The sequence below is a fragment of the Lagenorhynchus albirostris genome, chromosome 7, assembly GCF_949774975.1.
Source record: "Lagenorhynchus albirostris chromosome 7, mLagAlb1.1, whole genome shotgun sequence".
Taxonomy (NCBI): domain Eukaryota; kingdom Metazoa; phylum Chordata; class Mammalia; order Artiodactyla; family Delphinidae; genus Lagenorhynchus; species Lagenorhynchus albirostris.
This window is the reverse complement of record NC_083101.1, coordinates 65,866,015-65,887,650: the sequence shown is the minus strand read 5'-3', so window position 1 is coordinate 65,887,650 and position 21,636 is coordinate 65,866,015. Positions and strand designations below refer to the sequence as shown.

At 39.2% G+C, this 21,636-nt stretch overlaps 1 protein-coding gene across 1 annotated transcript in view; it reads left to right on the top strand.

Annotated features, from left to right (window-relative positions):
- BNC2 (basonuclin zinc finger protein 2) overlaps nt 1-21,636 on the top strand; it is a 423,578-nt gene that overhangs the window by 126,569 nt on the left and 275,373 nt on the right. Inside the window, exon 2 of the mRNA XM_060155105.1 lies at nt 6,339-6,539. Coding sequence (XP_060011088.1) covers nt 6,339-6,539 — 201 coding nt within the window. The remainder of the gene's footprint in view (nt 1-6,338; nt 6,540-21,636) is intronic.

Genomic DNA, 21,636 nt, shown 5'->3' with positions numbered 1-21,636 from the left:
AAATTTATGTCCCAGAATTTCAGAGAATAAGCCATAGGATTGATGTCTCCAAAGAGGAAGATTTATAGAAGACCACAGGTGCATAGTTCAGTCCATTCATACACAAGCGGGCACAGGGTTAGATGCAGTAGTTGGCAGCATGCGTCATCTTTTTAATCTGGATTAAAGGTGGCTGCATTCAGGTGTGCCTAGATCATCTGGTAAATTGAGACACGAATGAGAATTGTTAACTAAGAAAAGTTTTCGGGTTTCCTTAAAATTTAAATGCAGGGATACAACTAGTAAAATCCAACTAGTAGATCCAACTAGTAGAATCCAAAAATCCAACTAGTAGATCCAAAAGATCATCAGACTTTGCTTCTGTAGAATAATTGGCGGTTGAAAGAGGGGTACTTCAACTCTTACAAGGCTGGTAATGGAAGGAAATTAGGAGCCAGTGGAGAGCGGGAGATGTAGGTGTGATAGGTGAATCCCCTTCAAGGGTAGAGATGTGTTCATATCTGAACTCTGTCTTAAAAGCTGCTTTTTAATCTCCTTTCCTTCCGTTCCCCCAAAACATGCAGGCAGAGTAGAGTAATAGTTCATCTTTTGGTATGATTTTTTGGGGGGGAGGGGTGAATTTTCACTGTCTTGGCATCAAATGACCTATATGCCTCAAGGGAAAACAGGCAGCTTAGATTATGATATAATTATTCACAAAGGGGAAACCTCAGTGGAAATTATTGTTTTACGTTTTCTCTATTCTTTATAGTGAGTCAAAGAATTTTTCCCCTTAGCGTCACGTAGAAAATGAAACTTTACACAATAAAAAGTAGGGATGGCAGGTCTCAAAGGGGGAAAAGGTTGCTGTCAACTTTTTTTCTCTGGAATATGGAAATTTGGGTGGATTATCTGCTCAGAGGAGGTTTCCTTTATTAATTCTTTTTCCTTTTTACACTTAAGACATCTGTTAACATTTCACACAGCCCAACAGATGTTGCAAAGCAAGTCCCATACTTTGTTCTCAAGAAAAATGACTTTTCCTCAATTGGTTCCCCGCACCTCTGTGACTGGGTCCAGCCTGCTGCTTCTGCATAATTTGCATATATTAAGTTATATACCTTAATGCCATATGAATTTGTAGCTTCAGCATTCTTTTTATACTGTAAAGTGTGATTTGATTAGAGACTAGTTTACATGTTGAGAGGTCATAACATTTAAAAAATCTCTGAGAATGGCAGCCTAATTCCACAGATAGGATTGGATAGCCAATTATTGAATATTTTTCTCTATAAAATATGTGAAGTACAAAAGCTTGAGTTGTTTTGCCACAAGGAAGTGCTGATTGTCATGCGATGTGGAGCGTCATTTTTATTATTTTGGCAAGAACAGGGACAGTTTTGTCTTGACAAGCCATTAGATGAATACCAGCTTGTGTCACATGAAAAACCACTGATCTTTAACCCAGCTCTGTACTTAACCAAGCCTTGAAAATGAATAGTGAATAAAAGAAGAGCAAAGGCCAGTTTACTGTCATTACAGATTACAGAATCTGTTAACAGCTGCTGAACTGAACCCAGGGAATTACAGGTATTGTTCCGTGAACCAGCAGAAGTCCTACAGATGCTTGTTAAACTGTGTATATAAATTGTACATTTATTTGATATTTGCTTAGGATTTACATTGTTGGAAACATAGCTAGAAAAGAGGAAAATTCTTGAGTAATTTCTCAGTGTACTAAATGTATGCCTTTATCACAAAGCCATATATATTTATATGAAACTATCTCAATGATGCTTCCTTACCTCCACTTATGGAACTTATTTTAAGAAAGCAATGTGCCTTTAAAAGAATTATAACAAGTATCCAAAAGAAAGGAAAAAGTATGCAGTCCCCCCCCCCCAAAAAAAACCCCACATACGAACACGCAAAACAAAATCCTTCGCTCATTTGTTTCTTCAAGGTGTTCGTTGTGGCTCATATCTGCACCAACATGTGATTTTTTTTTTTTTTAATGGAGGGGAAAATCCTAACCCACCTCAATACCCAAATATTGAAAAGATCAGTAACATTTACAACAGTCAGTTGTGGGAATTATTGCTTACAGAGCTAACAAAAAAGAACACACTTTCTTACCCTGCTGGTGGAATTGCATTGTGCCTCCCTGTAGTCTTGTTATCCCACACTAACTGAAATGCAAATTCTTTGCAACTAATTGGATCTCATTGAGGGTACATGCACAGTACGTAGTTATATGCAAAAAGGTTTTTAAGAATAAAATTTCTCTGTAATTACAACTTTTGATTATGATCTGAGACACTGGTATCTATAGTATAGATATCAATAGACTATAGATACCAATAGACTATTCTTTGTAGAATATCTATATCTATATATATCTAACTTTTTTACAGATTACTCAAAAACATGAGCTTTGAAATGCTTAGTAGAGTACCAGCTCAAAAGTTAGGGGAAAAATGTTTATTTACAGCAGTCTATAAATTGGATTTTATTAAAGTCCTATGAAAATAAAGATTTTTTTTTTTTTTGAAATTTAGAATTTAGTATCTTAGAGCCAGTACACTGAAGTTATGTTAATAGTGTAATCCTTTTCTTGGAACATTTTAAATGTGAAAACATCATAAACATCAGAAATCACTTCCAAAAGCTGTTGTCTTTTTGTTTTTTCCTTCCGTTCTCCAATCTATTTTAACACTGTAAACTTCATTGGAGTTTCTTACTTTTGTGTAAGTGTATTTCTGCTACATGTTGTGGTGAGGTGGAGGTATTCACATTTCCATAATATCTTTAATAACTTGGGTGCCATTTAGACCTAGTTGGTGTACTTCTTCTTCCCATGGTCCATCTCTCACTATCAGTAAGGGTGGGAACGCCAACACATAGCCTTTAGGATTCGTGATTCTTTAAGTGGAAATACATGGAATCAGGAGAGCAGAAAAACAATTACTGTGTAAGTGATGCCTGCTTCTACTCCCCTAGTTTTAAGTAATTTTAATACAAATGATTCCAGACAGTTATTCTACAATCTTCAGACTATATAGCCAGTGGACAAACTCAAAAGTCATCTTTGTACCTAGTGGGTATATAGTTTTTGTACCCGTGTCCTTAAAATGATACAGGTGTCCGGCTTGCTAGACAGAAGATTATCCTAAGACTGAGGACTCTGCAGGCTGTGTTTATAGGTGGAAGTGAGTGGAAAGTTCTAGAGGAGTCAAATTTGTATTTTGAAAACTGGATTTAAAAATGAATGTTTGAAACTTAAAATCTGTAAAGCACAGCATGTGTATATGCTTGAGGTTTTTGTTTTAGTTGACTCGTTCACTCATTTCTTGCTAGGTCTGGGTTAATTGTTGTCTCATTGTAATAAAGCTTGTCTTCTTTGTAGACTATTCTTACAAACAAGTTAAAATTTTGTTGGATCAAATCCATTTAGCAGGTGCAGAACTGCATGGTAGAGTTGTAGGTAAAAAAAAAAAACAACTTTTTTTAAACCGTAGAAAGATAACTTGGTGCTTTTGAGGCTTGTGCCTTGGCAGTAACGTGCCAGATACATGTTACACTGTAGACCCGTTTCATCTAGAGCAACTCAAGCTTTGCTCTCTGAAAGAGTTCCGTTTGCCTACTCTGGGTAGCATTTTGTCAGACGACTGCTGGCCAGGCAGACTAGATTTGGATGTATTAGCTAGTCAGCCTAATAACCCTGTACAGACTGTATTGATTTTCTAGGAGGGAGTTTATGAACTAAATAAACTTGGGGTTGGTGTCTTAATAAACTGCTTCTCTCAGTCTGTCACATTTAGTTACTGAGCTGTGCAGTTTAGGGGGAAAAAAGGCTAATTCTGTTACAGATTGTTCACAGCAGGGTCTCCAAATTAGCCCTTTGTTTTGTAATGCCACCTTGCTTGGGCTCGCTTTGAGCACATTTCTCAGTTTTGCCCTAATGAGTTGCAACACTGATAATGTGGCTGATGATCTTTCATTGATTTCACTATCACTTGCTTGTCTGGTAATTGATCCATTGCTGAGCCTCTAGTTAATTATATCGGCTTTGACATGGCCCAGTCCACGGGGAATTTCAAGTCTTGCAGAATAACAGTTTTAATAAAAGAGTCTATTACTGCAGGTGCTTGCTGCTGCATGCCAGTTGATTTTTGTGGGTGTGTGTGTGTGTGTGTGTGTGTGTGTGTGTGTGTGTGTGTGTGTTTGGTGAGGAGGGGATACCTGGGAAAGGAGAGGACCACAGGACTGAGAGAAAGGAGGGGTGGGCGCTGGAAGAAGAGGAAGAGGGAGTGAAGGAGAGAAGAAGGAAGGAGGGGGAGCTGAGAGGGTGAAAGCAGGGGAGCCAGAGGCACGCTAGAGAGAACACGCAGGCAAAGCGATACAACAGAGCCTGCAAGGAGCGAGGAGGAAGCTTGCTATTGACAGTGTCCTTAAGCCTCCCACAAATAACAGCCATTAGTGGGAAGGTCAGGAGCTGCGCATGCAGCTTGACTGAGGCACTGAGTGCCACTTCAGAAATCAAGAGGCTAGCAGATTTTAGAGGGAGTTTAAATGGGTAATAGCTAGCTGTAAAGGTACAGTCACTGTTGACAATTGACTCACAGGGTCTTTTTCCTGCCCCCCCCCCGCCAAGAATATTTTTATTGACCACAGGTGGACTTAATATATTTTAAGGCAACAATTCTTCGGGTTGTGTTTGTTTCTCTTCAGATATTGAATTTGCTGCTTTTGAGACTTGTTTTGTGCTTAATGGTGGTGAACCGGAGGGAAGTTTAACAGAAAAGCTTTCAGGAGATGTCGGTTCTAGAGGGGAAGGCACATTTGTGTCAACACAGTGCACGTTTTCTCATCTTTTCTCATTGTCCACTAATGACACCGAGCTGCCACGGAAGCTCTTTTCTGTTTCTTTTGTTGTTTCAGAGAGTAAGGTTTATTGTTATTCTTGAGTTAAGAAAGAGCAAGGAGAGTGGTACATTTGTCCTCGGTATTTGTAGGTGGTCGAAGATTAATGTGCCTTACAGTTTAAGTTTAGGAAGGATGGCTTTTTGCTGCTGACTACTTTTATGAGATGACATGAATTTAGCTTTCCATTTTGGAGTTACTGCGTATGTACAGTGTGTTTTGTTCAGTTCTGCTTTTCCATGAAGAAGGTAGATAAATATGATCTAATAAATAGATGTTTTGTCTTAAACCTGGTTTAATTAAAAATATGACACGCTATCGAGGTTATATTTCATCAGGCCGGAAAACGTTATAGAATTTTCCATGGAGATCTTGAATGAAAAATGGAGTTTTTATATTCATTACTTTTTACCTGAAATGGGACAGGCTTTTTTTCTTCATCTTTTTCTTTTTTATAATTTGAAAGGATATTGTAGAGGCTTCATCCAGGAACTTTAACAAAGGATTTTTTTTTCTACTTTTGAGCTTTAAGAAAAGGTACACTTTTTTCCTTTCCCATTCAGTTTCTTATTGTTCAACATCCAATTGAGTAATTAATGCCCTGAGGGAACTGGGTAGTAAATAGTGTGTATTTATTTTGCAGATGTTTATTGTGCATCTTCTATGTTCAAAAAACTGCTAGGTTTATTTATTTACCTTTTAGAGTGTAAGGTCATGTCTCTATGTATATTATTTTCTCTAGAAGTTTATATGTGGTTATAAATAGTCCAGTACATACTATATGACTTTTAGGAGCTAACATTTTAGACAACACCTAAGCCAACTTCACATTCTCTCATAGCTGAGTATTTTTCTTTCTTCCAGTGTAATTAGGGGAAAAAAATGTTTTTAAGCCTAGCGGTTTACAAATGTTAAAGCAAAGACTGATGTCAGATATTGCATGCTATACCCAAAAGCATTGTTGGGAAAAATTCCCTGGGAACGGCCCCAGTCTCTCCTTGCCCCGTGGACCATCCCTGATCATGGTGCTGCTTGGAGTGTACATAAGTGCGTATCTCTCTATCCGTGTGTCTGGAGAGGGGTTAGTGCAGGGTGTCATTTAGTGCCTGACAGTGGAACAGTGCAGTTGACTCTTAGCTCTGCTATCCAATGACATGCAGTAGCTGAGAGTTTGAAGCTGATGGTTGGGTCTCCAGTGCTGCCGGCACACCTGACAGGCAGCTGTTAAACCGAGCAAAGGCAAGCTCGGGGAGTCACAATCTATGCATAAATGATAGGGGTATCTGTGCAGAAGGTGCGAAAGAAGCTCTGACCCCCTCCTTCCCCCCAATCTCCCCCTTCCCCAGTGAAATGCACCGTTCAGCCAGCTTCTTAACTACACTACACTCCTGCTACTGGCTGCCAAGAGGCTCAAAAAATCCACCTTCACTTTTCAGTCAGAAGAGGCAGAAGTGGATGTGAGAGAAAGAGAGACACAGAGAGACAGAGAGCCAAAGAGGGCAAGAGACTTGACTTTAAGAGACTGCTGTACTGACAACTCCATGCAGTTCGGAACCAGAACGACTCCGGCTGAACCAGGGTTCATGGGGACATGGCAAAACGCTGATACTAACCTCTTATTCAGAATGTCCCAACAGGTAAGTTGCTTTCATTTTTTTTTTTAAAGGAAACCTTGAATTGTTATGTGCACTTTTGTTTCTGGTATTTTCCTTACTAAACATTTTTGAATTGTGATCACTTCGTAGTTGGGTTCTGTTATGTCATAACTGTTATTGGAACGTGCAGGGTTACTTCACGGCTTCCCTAAGGGCTACTTACAAGAAAAGGGGGGAAAGGATACCGAAGTAGAAGAAAGCAAAGGCATCTGTGGCAAAGTTTCACAGTCCAGCCTGGGTCCTGGGTCAGGGGAAGACTTCATTTATTTCTTTGTTTTCTGTTAAAAATTAAAAACAACCACAACACCACCACCACCACCACCCCCGCCCCATGTTATCTTTCTATCTGCATTGATCACTTCATCCAAGTGGCTGCTGTCTCGGAGTAGGTTTACCAACCTCACAGCCATGAAATGCAGGGGCCCCTCGGCCCTGCCCGACGGACTTCCCGGGGCTGGAAGCGGCTCGACTCCGACCCGGCCCGGGAGAGGATACTGCGCAAGAGCCGCTGGCAGCGCCGAGGGGCGCGGGTGGAGGCGGCGTGTGTGGCGGGCTGAGCCACCGGCGGTCCCACTTCCTCCGTGCCGCCGCCGCTGCCGCCTCCTCCGCGCTCGCCCTTCGCTCCCGCAGCGCCCGCTCGGCTCCCGCCCGCCCGCCCGCCCGCCCACCGGCCGACGCACTCACACTCGGGCAGCCTCGGCGTCCTCCACAGAGCCGTCCTCGGGCTGGCCGGCTGCGCCGCCGCTGGCTCTGCGGGGAGAGCCGACGTGTCCGCGCGAGGCCGCCGGCGACTGCTCATTAATCAGCGGAGTCCGCGGCTCGTACTACGTACCGTGCGCTCGGTGGTACCTACGCACCCCGCGCGCCCGGCTCCTCTTGCACAATCACTGGCTCTGCGGCTCCGAGGGGGAGCGAGGGGGAGAGGAAGCGAAGGGAAACAACCCAGAAACTTTCATCTTGGACTGTGCTCAAGCGAGGGAGGGAAGTTTCCTGGTGCCTCCCTCCCAGACACGTCTTTTCAAAAGCCTCCACCAGCAAGAGTTAGTATGATACTACCCTCCGCACAGCACGAAAGTATTACTGACGAGTTCACTGGGATTTTAAGTAGATGGAGGTCGTTAGAAAATGGATAGTGCTCCACTCATTTAAAAAAAATACTGCAGCTGCGTTCTTTTTTAAAAAACCTGTTTTGTTTGTAGGAGTTAATGAGAACTAAATACTTTATTCAGTTAACTCGATTTTTAAAGTATTGGTAAAGAAGGAAAGAAAGCAGTTTGCCAGGCTGGAGACTACCGCAAGTTTAGAAATAGATCTGCGAAAGATAGTGCAGAGAGCCAGCGCTTTGCAGCATTTAGCTAGCGAACAGCTGTATCACACAGTTCTAGATAGGATAAATACATTTGAATAAGGTGTATTTTGACATATCCTGTAGAGGGACCCTGATTACTGCTGATACAGTAAGCTGGGATTTAAATGCAATCAACACAAACCCAATGTGCAACTCTTTATGTGCAGTTTCCCATTCTTGCAAGTTAAAAAGTTCATTTCCTCCCAGAGATACTCCTTGGAGTTGCCGAGTGCTTTGAGAGCTGTATTTCTGAGGCACGTCCCTGCCTGGGTGGCTGTTTTTGTGGTTGGAACACAGAGTGTGTTTTCACTGACCTTAGGACCAAATAACTTCTGGCACTTTAAAAATTAGGTGTCATATTCAGGGTTTTCTTGAGTTAGTGGAGGTCGTGTGTGTGTGTGTGTGTGTGTGTGTGTGTGTGTGTGTGTGTGTGTGTGTGTGTGTGTGTGTTTGAAAGGGAAGATTGGTTTAGGTCTCCCTCTAGCTAGAAAAGAGTTAATAAAACCAGATAGAGATAATGATCAATTGATAAATGGCTATTGAACCACATAGATGGTGTTAGATTGCTTCTTTGGCACTAGCCCATTTCCAAGTAGATTTGAATCTAAGGAGACTTTAAGTCGTGGAAAACATTTTAGCTAAAAAACAAATAAAAGTAAATTATATAAATGATGGATCAAAGTTAGGAGAATAAATTGAAATCGCTCAGAGACAGAAACTTGTACAGCTAAGCCATTATGATGTCTTTGATCCAGCTGTTTCACTCTGTGGGTGTATAAAAATCTCTTTTGTGTGTACCTGTGTGCATGTATGTGTGAAAGTGAGCATCAGTGATAATATGAAAAGAGTAGAAATATAGGGAAGTAATTTATGCATCATGGGTGCTGTGTGAAACTATATAATATTAATTATACTATTTACTAAACAGAGTAGTACAATCAAGGGAGAAAATCACAATTTAAAAAAGTGTAGTGATTTCACTATATTTTATATATTTTCTTTATTTTTTGGTTTTGAAGTAATTGGAGACTCCCCTCCCCCTCTTTTTTCTCCTGTCGTGGTTATTAAATGCTTAACCTCCTCTGCATTTTTGGAAAGCATGTGAAAGAGGGTATGAGTTTACATGGTTTTTTTTTTCTCCTTTAGGATGACATTTTAGTTTGTATAAATATTGTGTAAACTTAAATTGAAACTGTGTAAATCTAAAAATACATGTGCTGTACATGTTTAATATGTTTATTTTCCTGACCTATAGTTCATCGGCAATGGTGATTCAGAGTGTGTGTGTGTGTGTGTATGTGTGTGTGTGTGTGTGTGTGTGTGTATGTGTGTGTGTGTGTGTGTGTATGTGTGTGTGTGTGTGTGTGTGTGTATGTGCCAGAGCAAGGAAGATATCTCGCAAAGCCAACAGTTTCAAGGAATACTCAGTATACACCTTAAGCCAGCTTTTGTCTTACTGCAGGTAAAAGTTTGTCCAGTTTAATCGAGTCTGCAGAATTTTGTATTTCTAAGGCATAGAGATGTTTTTTCTATATTATGATTATTTTAATTTCTAAGAAAAAATTGACTTAGCTCACGAAATGAATACAATTTATTGGGTATATTTTTTATTTCAAAGTTTTCTGTAATAAGAAAAACTAGGATTCACCTGACCGTTTCTTTAAATATTAGAAAAGACTGACTAGCAGGTTTTAAAACTGAGTGGTAGAGAATTCGCCATCTGTAGTATTTAACTACAGCAAAACTTAAGAGTGTGAAATAGCTCATGAATACTGAAATTTAAGTATTCTAGGGTTGTATCTTCTATGGGTAATTTAGGAAGTAGGGTTATGAAAATCTTTGTCTTTTGTTTTGTATGAGCAAAGTTAGATCTGCTAATATGTAAATCTTCAGTCTGTGTAATTCTAACAAAAAAGATACCACAATCTGAAGCCAATTTAGATTTGGTGGAACTAAGTCTGTTCCCCTAAAGTTTGAGATATGACAATTTGACTGCATTTTCCTGCCTCTCTACATTTTTCTCCTGTATTTGAGTATGATGTTTTCAAAAAGGATAATATTTTTCCATACAGACAGATATTTGGTAACCTTAAAGGGCATGACTCTTGACTTTTGTAAAGGGAGTTCTTCTTTGGGTCACTTTGATCAGTGACAGGTCGAGAATAACCAGAAACCCTTTGCTCATCTTCTAGAGTCCAGAATGTTATTTTACCCGTTTTAACCTCACAAAGTACTGTTAAAAGCACAAAATCAGGACTGCTTTTGGAAGTTGTTGTTGTTGTTTTTAATCAGGCTTTAAATGGCGATTTTTCGATTTCTGTAAATCTTTTGTGCATGTGAGAGAAGAGCAAATAAAATTTTTGTAGCTACCTCAAGGGATGCAGTAGTCTAATATATTTTGAAATCTTTTCAGAAATGAAACCATAGCAGGTAAAGGGCTAGAGCCCACACTTTTACACATTACTAGAGGCATTTACCTTTTATTATTAGTGAGGTATATTTAACCTGTTTCAGATAAGATGTGGATCCCTTAATAAGGTCTCTTTTCAGACACGAGTGAAATACTAAGTTAGAATTATAAATGACTCTGTGCATCATTATGTAGTAATTTAGGATTCACCCAATGATGTAACAAAATTAACAACATAATTTCTTTGTGAAACTGTGTCTTGTTAAAGAACAACTGTCTGACATTATCCTACAGTTGCTTTATTTAACTTCATGCAAATATTATTAGTAGTGACATTTTTCTATTGTGCATTAGGTTGTCTCATTAGCATGATGTGTTAGTTATCACCAGAGAAATCATTTCCTAGATAGGTGAGGGGCAAACCAAGAAAGCTAAAAATTAAATCAGTGATTTACATTAATACCAGAGCGTCTGCTCACCAGAGATAGGACAGAGTCAAGCAAACTTTCTCACTAATATAAAATCTAGCCCATTTCAGAGAAATGATAAATAAAATATATTGTCAGAAACATATAATAACATTGCTGGAATCCATTTAAAAGCAGGTTTGAAATGAATTTTTCTCCCAGTAGTCTTTTAGTTCTTTCTATTCATATAGGCAAACACAGTTTCCGTTGGTTGAATCTATATTTTCAAGTGGAAATGGTGGTTTTGTCTGACTTCCTACCTGCCCCTGCCCCCCGCCAAATAATTTGAATGTTTATTCATTAACAGTTTAAAAGGCACATAGACAGTGTTTCTTACAAGTCAGATGCCTAATTGTATATCGTGGTGTGATTTTTCTTTCTAGTTTGTACAATACATTTTTATTCTCAACTCTGTCCCAGTCGTGCAGCCCTCCTGTCCCTTTTAACAGAGGATGTATATTCTTATTTAACCAGAGACCTGAGTAAAGCAGTTGATAGTTAATGGTCTTTGAAAATGACTTTCACTGCCAGGCATCATGCATCCCTAGGTTTCTGCACTTTTCCTCCTCCCTTTTTACTCCCCTTCTTACAGTCGGTGTGTTTTAGTAATCATGTCTTACTAAAAAAGGATTAAATTGACCAAACTTACGGTCATGATGCTAAAATAAATATTTAGATTATATTAGGAGGCATGTAATTTCAGCTTGTTGAATCGGTAGGCTGCTACCTCCAATTTAGTTCCCCTCTCTAATTTGAGTGATAATGTGTTTTATTTTGAAGTCTTAACTGTAGACATATGTTCATATAGAATTCTTATCATCCATTCTTATAATGGAACACTAAAATAGGAATATGTGGATAATTGTTAAAATACAAATTATAGCATAGAGACAGGTACCTGTGTGCTGGCCTATACTTTGTAAGTCTATGTATAACATGCAGACTTCACTTAACAGGCACTGTCTAATTTGTAATGCAAGGGTGGGGAAAGTAGGAGGCCTTATTTGTGGTGTTTACATGTGTGTAAAAGCAGATCAGGCACAAACATATTCTCAGATGTGTGTGGTATATATTGGTATATATTAAAAATCTGTGTGCAAATTTCAAGTTTATTTTCACCACAGTACATTAAGTGACTTGGAACATAGTAGGTGATCATTTTGAAATTACTTTTCTCACGTTTCTGTCGTCTGCTCGCTGGGACTGTGTGTGTGTGTGTGTGTGTGTGTGTGTGTGTGTGTGTGTGTGTGTGTGATTTGTAAAGCCTTTTGCTAAGGTGAGTCGAGTAACCACAGTCGAAAAATCAATCCCTAAAGGTGCAGCTATCTTATCTCTATAATTGTAGGTATTTTTTTATAATTGCATTTATGAGTGTATCTGAACACTCACTGATAAATTCTGTTGTTCATGCGTGGCTTTATGGAAATCTGATTAATGGAGTGACAGGACAGATTTGGGCTCCCACAGCAGCACATCCTCCCACTCTGTGTCAGGGTTAAGAGCCGCGGCAAATCCTCCCTAACTAATTAGATGCTGAGTAAGGCATCTCGGAGAAGTTGGGGCAAAAGTGAATGGGTCACAGCCAAAGCAGGATTGCAAGGACTCCAGTGATAGTGAAAGCATTCCAGTTTGCTAGGTCATTGTGACACGGGGAGCTGATTCCAAAGGAGCAGGCCGTTACAGATAGTGAGCTGGCGTCATCCACTTCAGCGAAAAACAAAAATTCTAGTGCTTCTGTCTCCCCACCTTATATGCCTGACACACGCTTAAAAGTTAGATTGGGCACCTGCCTTCATCATTCTGCAAAGCTTTCCACAGGACTTTCCCTATAAACATGAATAGCTAATGACTCTGTACAGCCTAAGAGGTATTTTCTGAACTTGGGATGCTTGATTAGAATATGCATACACACACACACACACACACACACACACACACATATGTATGTATCTAAAGGAATGAGACAAGAAACTAGAATTTACTTCTAGCTTGTGTCCACAATTTGAATCATTGTGTTGGAAATGAACTAGGAGTTAACTCCTTTTTTCCCACGGAATATTGTCAGGGAACTTCGTGGTAGCAGGGAGAAGAGAGTGAATCGTGGGGTGACTTTTTCAGTGAGAGAATTTTTTTCTGGGACTCCCTGCTTGTTACTATCCAAAGAACATGGAATATAATGGTTACAAGACTTCCTTTCATGTGAGGTTTGGAGCCCGGGTTGTTCTGTGCGTGGAATGAATTCTTCACCATGTGAAAATCCTCTTGTCCCTCTCGTGGTATGTTTTTGCCGCTACACAACTACCTTTTCCAGGCCTTGGTCAGAGAGAAGATTGTTTGGGGATCATAGGAAATGATTGATCTCACCCCTGTCTGCCGAAGCTGATGCCATTTTTATTTCCCAAAAAGCAGCTGGCTTCCACATTTTGCTTGGTGATCCTCGTCTACTTAAGGACCAGGGAGAGAAGGAGGAAGGGAGTCAAAAACCCTTTCAAGGAACTTCGACATCTATTTTTAAGCTTTAGAGAAATAAGGGAAAAGAGGCATAATTCAGGCATAGCAGCCTTTCTATCCTGACATACAAGCAAGACATTGTGTAGAAGAAGGAGATTTTTTCTGTAAGATACAACTGTAAACAGGCGAAAAAAATAAGATGAAAAACTTTCTGAACAACTCAAGCTCCAGGAAGTTTTAATATGTACAGATGACGTCCGGAAAATGATGCCTGGGGCGGTGACATCCGACGTACTCCCATCTCCTCACTGAGCATGACCTGTACTGCCTTCTCCCTCCCCAGTTTTAAAAGAAATTTAGAGACTAGGAAAAATAAAAGTATTGATTCTTTTTTAATTTGTACATTCCCTGTAGGAAGCCTAGCAAATTTCATAGTGTACATTCAAACCCTAAGGTGAAAAATTTATGACTAGAGTTCATTTGGGTGAGGGCGGTGTGCGGTGTTGTTCTGTTCAAACGCTCTGGGAAGCATTTCATGCCACAGAGTCAGAGATCAGGAGAAGAGAGGAAGAGCTGTATCATTTCTTCATCCACAGAGCCTTTCTTAATGGAAATGCTTGTGGAGAAACAGTGCATTATTCAAACTGGCTAACGTAGAAATCAAATTCTCAGCTTATTAATCATCATTCCAATTAAAAAAATGAATTGATCCTTTAACAACAAAATAATATCCTTTTGTTTTTCTTGAATTAAGCTCATCAGTTTTTCATTTCTGTTAAGAAAATGAAAATAATCTTGAACAGTAGGAAGTTACTCATTGTAGCACGGATTCTCTTGAGCATAGCTGACATCTTATTTACTCAGTATTTTTAGACTGCAGTGTTATTTTGCTACTGTCTTTAGGGTTTGTGTGTTGTTGAGAGGAGGATGCTTTAAGTCTGTTGTGTTGGCGGCCATTTACTTAATGACCTAAATACCTAAATACATGGTTAGGCTGTTCTTTCTTCCTATTTCCGTTCCCAAAGACCTAATTTCTTACTTTATTTTCCTTTCCCCTCTTTTTTCTTTTTCTGGATTTCTCCTTACTTTCACTGGGTCTGTTTGCCCTAATATAAAGGAATTAAAAGGCAGTACCTCGTTCTGGAGAGGGATGGGAAAGAGGTGCCACTCTCAGATGTGGTCCTCATTGTGGAGGTGCTGACAGGAGGACTGTCCCGAGTTTTGTTCTGTAAGGGTTCTCTAAGTCTGGGCTTGATAAAAATGTGTTACCAAGGGCCCAGGCTTATCATTCAAAGGCGCTGAAAGGCAGTTCAGTTGGATCCTTCACCGTGTAAGAAGGTACTTAGCTGAATAGAGATTTTGCTTTTCTCTTTTTCTTTTTTTTTTTTTTAAGTAATTCTTGGCTTTATCATTTTGTGCGGTTAGACTTACGTCTGCGCAAGAGAGCATTTTGTTAGAAGGAAAACGCGTAAAGTTTTCCGTCAATAGGTTGAAGGTATGACTCTTTGAGACAAACTGAAGTTAATAAGAGTTAACTGGAACATTTAAAAAAGAAGTCATGGCAGGGCTGATATTAATGGGTGACATTAAAAATTGAAATTGAAAGCATGCAGTATACATAACACAATGAGGAGGATTCACTACTGTTCTGTATTTAATAAATTTTAACTCATTGTCCTACACAGCTGAGAGACTGTTAAAATGGACAAGATTAGAAAATATTATTCTACATGGGAAAGACACAGCTTCCAGTCCTGGACCTGCTGTGCTTTTGTGTGACTGTCATGAATTTTTCAACTTTATTAAGGTGTCTTTTAGTGGCTATTTGTTTTCTAGACAGTTCTTCAGGACTCATACTTGATGATCAGAGAGTACCTGAACGGGGAGTTTAAAAAGAAAAATTTCAGGATAATGAATATTTTACATGCCGAAAATAATTACTTTCAGCTGGCTTAACGTAATAACACAACTAATATTAAAATGAGAACGTTCATCACTAGGGTTTAAAAAAATTTTTTTTTTCTTCCATTAAAATTTAAGCAAGAAAGATTTCATTGACTTAAATCATTAGGATGGCTATTTGGGGCACCTAATCAGGCATAGGTAAAGAAAGCTGCCCACTCCTGTGCCCTCTGCCAGTGCTGGAGGGCAGTGGACATGACTGGGAGGCCACTTGCAAGAAATGGGACGATAATTATACACTGAGCATATTCATGAAGTTGCCTTCTTGTTGACCTCGTGTCAGAACATAAGAGTCAGGTAGGTTATTTGTGGCTCTATCTAATACTGCTTTTCTTTTATCCTTTTTTTTTTTTTAGGTATAAATATTAGAGTACCAGAAAGAACCAAAACCAAAGCCCTGTTGTCGACTTTGTGGAAAGACTTACTGTCTTGCTATAGAAAAAATTTAAAACCCCCCAATGTCACATGGTAGTGCCTTTGTATGTGGTGCACAGACAGGCAGGAAGTGTACACCTGTCCTTTGGTTGGTTGTAGGAATTAAGTGATTCATTTCTAGGTTTGTTGAGGTTTGGGCGGTGGCTGCCTCAAATGCAATGAGTGTATGGATAGCTCACCCTAAAAAGGAATTCCTCGTGTTAGGAATGTCATTTTAATGATTCCTTACTTTGTAGCCTTTTGGCTCCTTGAGGATAGCTTTTTGGGGACGCTCAGTGTCATTCATTGGGAAATAGCTTGATTGAGTCTTACTTTGTGAATTGCCATTTTCAACCAGTGAAAAACTGCAGTTATCCTCAAATGAGTTAGAACTAAACTGAGATGGAGATACCAAGATTAGACTCTGACTCGAACTTCAAACATCTCATCATTTCCCTTCCCAACCACTTCTTTTTTGTTTTCGTGGACAACTTTGGAAAGTAACCGGGGACTGAATAAATCTTAAAATATCTTCCCAATCCTATAGTCTGTTAAACGGAGTTCCTTGTGAAAAAGAATTTTTCCATTTTGACTCTTTTTTTGACGTTTATTATAAATGAAGTAGGAAGGGATCGAGAGAGAAGTCCAACATCTGGGAGAGCTTGTTTCAGTAGCCAGCATGGGAGCCCGAACCCTGGCTTCATATAGGTGAGATGTGTTGTGGGAATAAAGGCCCTGTGCATTTAATGAACCCCGCCTGCCTGTCAGCTTGGTTTTTCTTGCACCATTGTTGTTCACATAGGAAAAAAAGAGTCTTCACAGCCTGTGGTGAGATTAGAGTAATGAAAATGAAGTGTTAATCTGTCGATAGCTAGCACATCTCATATACTGCTTCCTGGGCCACATTCATGCTTGTATAATATATTCCAGGTTTTCTCATGACCAGAGAAGCTTGGATGCTCATTATATTAAAAAAAAAACCCTTTTGGTTAAAAGAGAGAAGTGCTAATTTTTACTTGTGCAGATAACTATTTTTAATAACTTCTTTGTAAACTGACTGCTGCCTGCCTTCTGATTATGCTGATGACCCAGTGTTCTTTGTGTGCCGGTATGCCTGTACTTTTGGTCTCTCTCTCTCTCTCTCTTTTTTTAAAACAAATGTAGAATGTTGAAATGAGCCTCGGTGTAAGCCTAGTTTGAGATACCCTTTCCTAGAAATCAGTGATTCATAGAAAGAAGTGAATGGAATACCTTCATCCCCATTGAATATAGATTAAAGAATATTCAACATTCATTATCTCATGCTTTATTTTTTATCTTAACACAATAAAGTGCAAACAAAAATAAACAAATCAGGAGTCTTCTAGAACTGTTTTATGTATTTGCAGTCAGCTGCCATGTGAACCTGAGGAGAAAATTTTAAAACTTTGGTCATCATGGATGGGAATTAACTGTGTTTTTCCATAAAATTCCCCTTTCTAAAATGTTATACTAGATAAATCAACATGAATGTGGTGAATTATATCAATACTTTTCCTAGAACTCTTGTTTTAATTTTTGTTTTTTTACCATTTTACTCATTAGTCATTTGAGAAATTTAAAAATTTTTCTAAAGGGATGCTCTTAAAGAAGAAAGAGAATATGTTTAGTCTTAGATTATACCAAGATGTTTCAAAGAAAATAATGTGAACCGTTACATGCATGCTATCCCACGGGGTCATCTCTTTAAGAAGCACCTTAAGAGATGGTTTCAAAAGAAGTGTAAAAGGGGTGGGGAGAAGTAAATTAATAATTGAGTTCCAGGTGTCTGCTTCTAATTGCTCAAATTTCAAACATAAGGGATATTAAGGAAAAATGCTTCCCAAAAGGAGTATATCACACTGTTGTTCAGCTATCGGGCCTGAGACTATGGAACTCATACTTACGGCATTTTCTCTTTTCCTAGTCAACTGGGTGTTAAGGAATGCAGTATGATCATTATGATTTTGTGAACTGTTTACTTAAAGTTGTTCAAGTTGTTAAGAATCAAGAGATTTTGGGGATTAAAGTTTGATTGTGAAGTAAATTTGGCATGTGTTCAAGGGTTACTTTCTTAAGGTGAAACTGGAAGAAAAATGCCTCTCTGATAGGAAGGAAACACCTAATTAAAAATAATCTTTCAAGAATGTGGGCCAATGATGAAACATAATTTGCAAACACTCTCCTAAAGTTGATTTACATTTTTTTCTTTTTCATAAGTTGGAATATGGCTGGTCATAGCATATTTAGTGCATTCTGAACCATATAGTACAGCAGAGGTAGCCTGTTGATATCCTTTGGTGAAGGGAAAGGATACTTTCCTCTGCTAAACAGGGTATTTCTAATTTGTTTGTAAACTCTGTTAATAGATAGAAGAACTATATTGTTGTGGTTAATTGGAAATAGTGAAATAGAAAAGACTTTCTCCTTGCACTTGCTTCCAGTTAAGAAAAAAAGCAAATAGAAGTGCATGGTGACTTTGTCATAGACATCTGCTTTTAGGTAATAATCATTTTTAAAGAAATATGCCATGACTTTTGGGGTCATTTGAACCTGCAATAATGTCCATTTAATATAAGTATAAATGTCAGATTGTGGCATACATGTGGAGCCAGTAAAGATGAGTATTTGCTATGATAATATTCATGCATTCTAAATGTTGACTTTTAAAATTTACCTTGAAGATGTATTCTATTTTCATATTAGGGTCAGTTTTCACTTAAGTATATGATCGTTCAAGAAAGGAAGTGCAGAAGTGTTAACATGTGAAGGAGCAAAATGGATGTAGATCTCAGTAATAGTTTGACCTGAGCACGTTTTCTGGGCTGCAGAGAAGAACGTGGTTGATTGAAAACTAGTGTAAATGTTTTGTTGAACCACTGTGTAAGACAAGATCATCAGTTTTGGATTTGCTTTACAAATTTTTTTAATTAGGAAAAGCAGTTTGCTTTGCACTTGATGTTTGATTGAACGACTATATTTTGAAGTAAAATCTACCCACTGTTTTACATTGTGTAAGCCCATGAAATAAGAAAGAGAAGACACCCTTCTCTTTTTCTTCCACAAACTCTGTAAACCCTCTTTGGAGTAGTATGGCATTTTAAAGATCAGGAGTTGCCCAAAAGGGCCATGAGGAAGTAAGGTAAACAAAGCAAGAGGTGTGAATCTGATGGGGACTGTGGTGGACCAGAAGGCTCTTGTGTCAACCACAGTGAGGTAGCAGCTCCCCAGCTCTAACCGGTTGCTGCCAGGTGGGAATGCAAGGCCCAATGCTGTGAGGTCTTCCTCATCTCTCTCTTTTTTTTTAAATGGGAAGTCAGAAATCTAGATTTTTATGTCAGAATCTCCTGATTTTTAAATCTTGGCAACCTTTTCAAATGTTTTTAAAAGTGTGTGGTCCAAACAAAACTCACCTGTAGGCTATATTCAGCCTACTGGCTGCCAGATAGAAACCTCTGTTTTAGGTAATATTTTAAAGGATGAAGATAATAGTTTCATTGCATGTGAGCATTCATCTTGGGAATTCCCCACTGGGATGAGACCGAATTCTTCATTTTTTTTCACAATTTGAAAAAAGTTTAGGGCTTCCCTGGTGGCGCAGTGGTTGCGGGTCCGCCTGCCGATGCAGGGGATGCGGGTTCGTGCCCCGGTCTGGGAGGATCCCACGTGCCGCGGAGCAGCTGGGCCCGTGAGCCATGGCCGCTGAGCCTGCGCGTCCGGAGCCTGTGCTCCGCAACGGGAGAGGCCGCAGCAGTGAGAGGCCCGCGTACCGGAAAAAAAAAAAAAAAAAAAAAAAGTTTAGTAAATATATTTCTGGTGCTGAGAGTTTTGATGTATATAGCTTTTCTTCTTATGACCCACATATAAAGAAAAATCAAACATGAGCAAAACAAAAAATGGACAAAGACTTTTAATAAAGGTAGAAAAGTAAGAATTTTAGAATTCTAGGGAAGGAAGAGGAGATTTCTAAATTTGGAGAAGAATCCCATGATTTGCGTCAGTCACTGATGTATATATGAAAAGCTGAATTCAACTATAAAAGGCTTTTCATCTCACCTTTAAGCAGTGGATTCTTGGCCCTGAATCTTTGTGGGAATGCAGTAATTTACCAGGCAATTGATTATGATGTCATGGGGAAGAGATGGACCACAAGGCAAAACTTCCCCGTACTAATTCGTACAAGGCCAGTATTGTATACGAGCTTCAAGAAAACATCATTTATGTTGTATAAGATGAGGTTTTCAGTGTCTTTCTAAATTTTTCGAAGGGGCTCTTTAAGAGAAATAATCTATTCATAATTGAAATTCTCTAGGCAAATCATATATCAACATTTTCAACAGAACAGGTAATTAATTGGTTTGAATTTCAAATTGAAGGTCATCCTGTTATTGATTTTTGTGGGAACAGGAAACAAGAACATCTTGTTAAAATGATCTGCAAACGGGGCCTCTGTGTGCCTAGGTTCTATCTAGGGTCTTGTTGAACAGCATTGCTGGACATGGACAGTGTCAGACACCAATCAGAAGGGAGTCATCACTGATGTCAACATTAACAAGCTGTTGGTTTGCTTCCAAAACAGCAGAGAAGAGCTGAGCTGGAGGAAAGACCAGAGAGTAACAGTTTGTTTTATATAGCAAGTCAGGTATTTCAACTCAAGTGACTGGTGCAGCTTGTTACAAAGCATGTGTATGTGTGTCAGAATGACGTTGGTGTGCCATGTGCAAGAAGTTCAGCATCAACACAGCTGGGACTTACCACTTTCAGAAGGCTTTCAACTGGGAATTAGATAAAATATCTTTAATAGAGGGGAGGGAAGCACTGCAGTTAAGAGGGTGGTGAAGAATGGAGGATAAAAGAATATACCCTTTTAGATGCTCTTCATTTTTATAAAATAACATTTGTGCTTTGTATTTGAGAAATAGTTTTATTGTTCCATGTGCCAGGCTATTTTAAAGCAGTAATTTCTCTCCCCGCTGTGTTTATACTTCTCGCGAATGGTGTAATGTGAGGGTAACATGTACTCGGTGGGTGGCAAACATGATGCCTTTCTAAACTGGAATAAGTATTTTAATTTGAGCTGTGCTAAACAAGTTGGAAACTTAATGCAACTTCTTCTTAGGGTTCAAAGTAAAATTCTTAATAAAAAGGGGAGGGGGAGAGCCTTCCATTTTAAATACCCTGGAGCCGTTAATGCAGTTATTTCCAGGTCGACTTCTTTTTGTGTAGGCATGACAGTAGCACCAACCATCTGCGTTAAGCCTTAACATTCCACAGAGCCACTTTAAGTTTATTATGAGCTTCAAAGCCTGCTCATCCCTAAGAGAATATCAAGTTTAAGCATGTCACGTTGCCATAGTCACTGTTAATGTTCTTAAATCAAGAAGTGCCTTTCTTGAGTCAAAAAGGTTGACTTTGCTATAGGTGATCCAGTCTTCGGGTCCAGTGCAGTCATCTCTCTGATTGTTGCCCCGTTGAATTGTCAGTCCACCCTGTTAGCAGTGGTTGGAAAGTACCCCAGATAAGGCAGGACTCCACACAATTTGTTTAAAGCTCTGAGATGATGTCAACATTCTTTTTCAACTTGATTCTTAGAGCTCAAGTCATTGATCCCGTTTTACCAATTCCCAGTTGGAATTTCATTACAGTTTTTAGAAATGTAGGGGAGGGTGGGAAAAGATGTTGATGCTGTCCTAATACTTGGGAGTTTCTACACCACAGAAGGCTAGCGCTTTGGGAAAGAATATGGGGGCTGCCCAGCCTGATCTCACGGTGCTCAGCTTCTCTTCTGAGGGAAAGGAATTCCCCATTTCCTGAATGTGAAATGCCTACCCTTTTGGGGGCTCCTGGTCTTAGTTCCTACCTCAGTTAATAAACCACCCCTGTCTGTACCGTGTATCTCAGAGATGGAACTTGACGGACTAGTCAGCATTGCAAAGGTCACCCTAAAGCTGTTGGCAGAATACACTGCTCTTTGTTGCTCGGTGATTATAATGCTACTGTAGAAGTTAA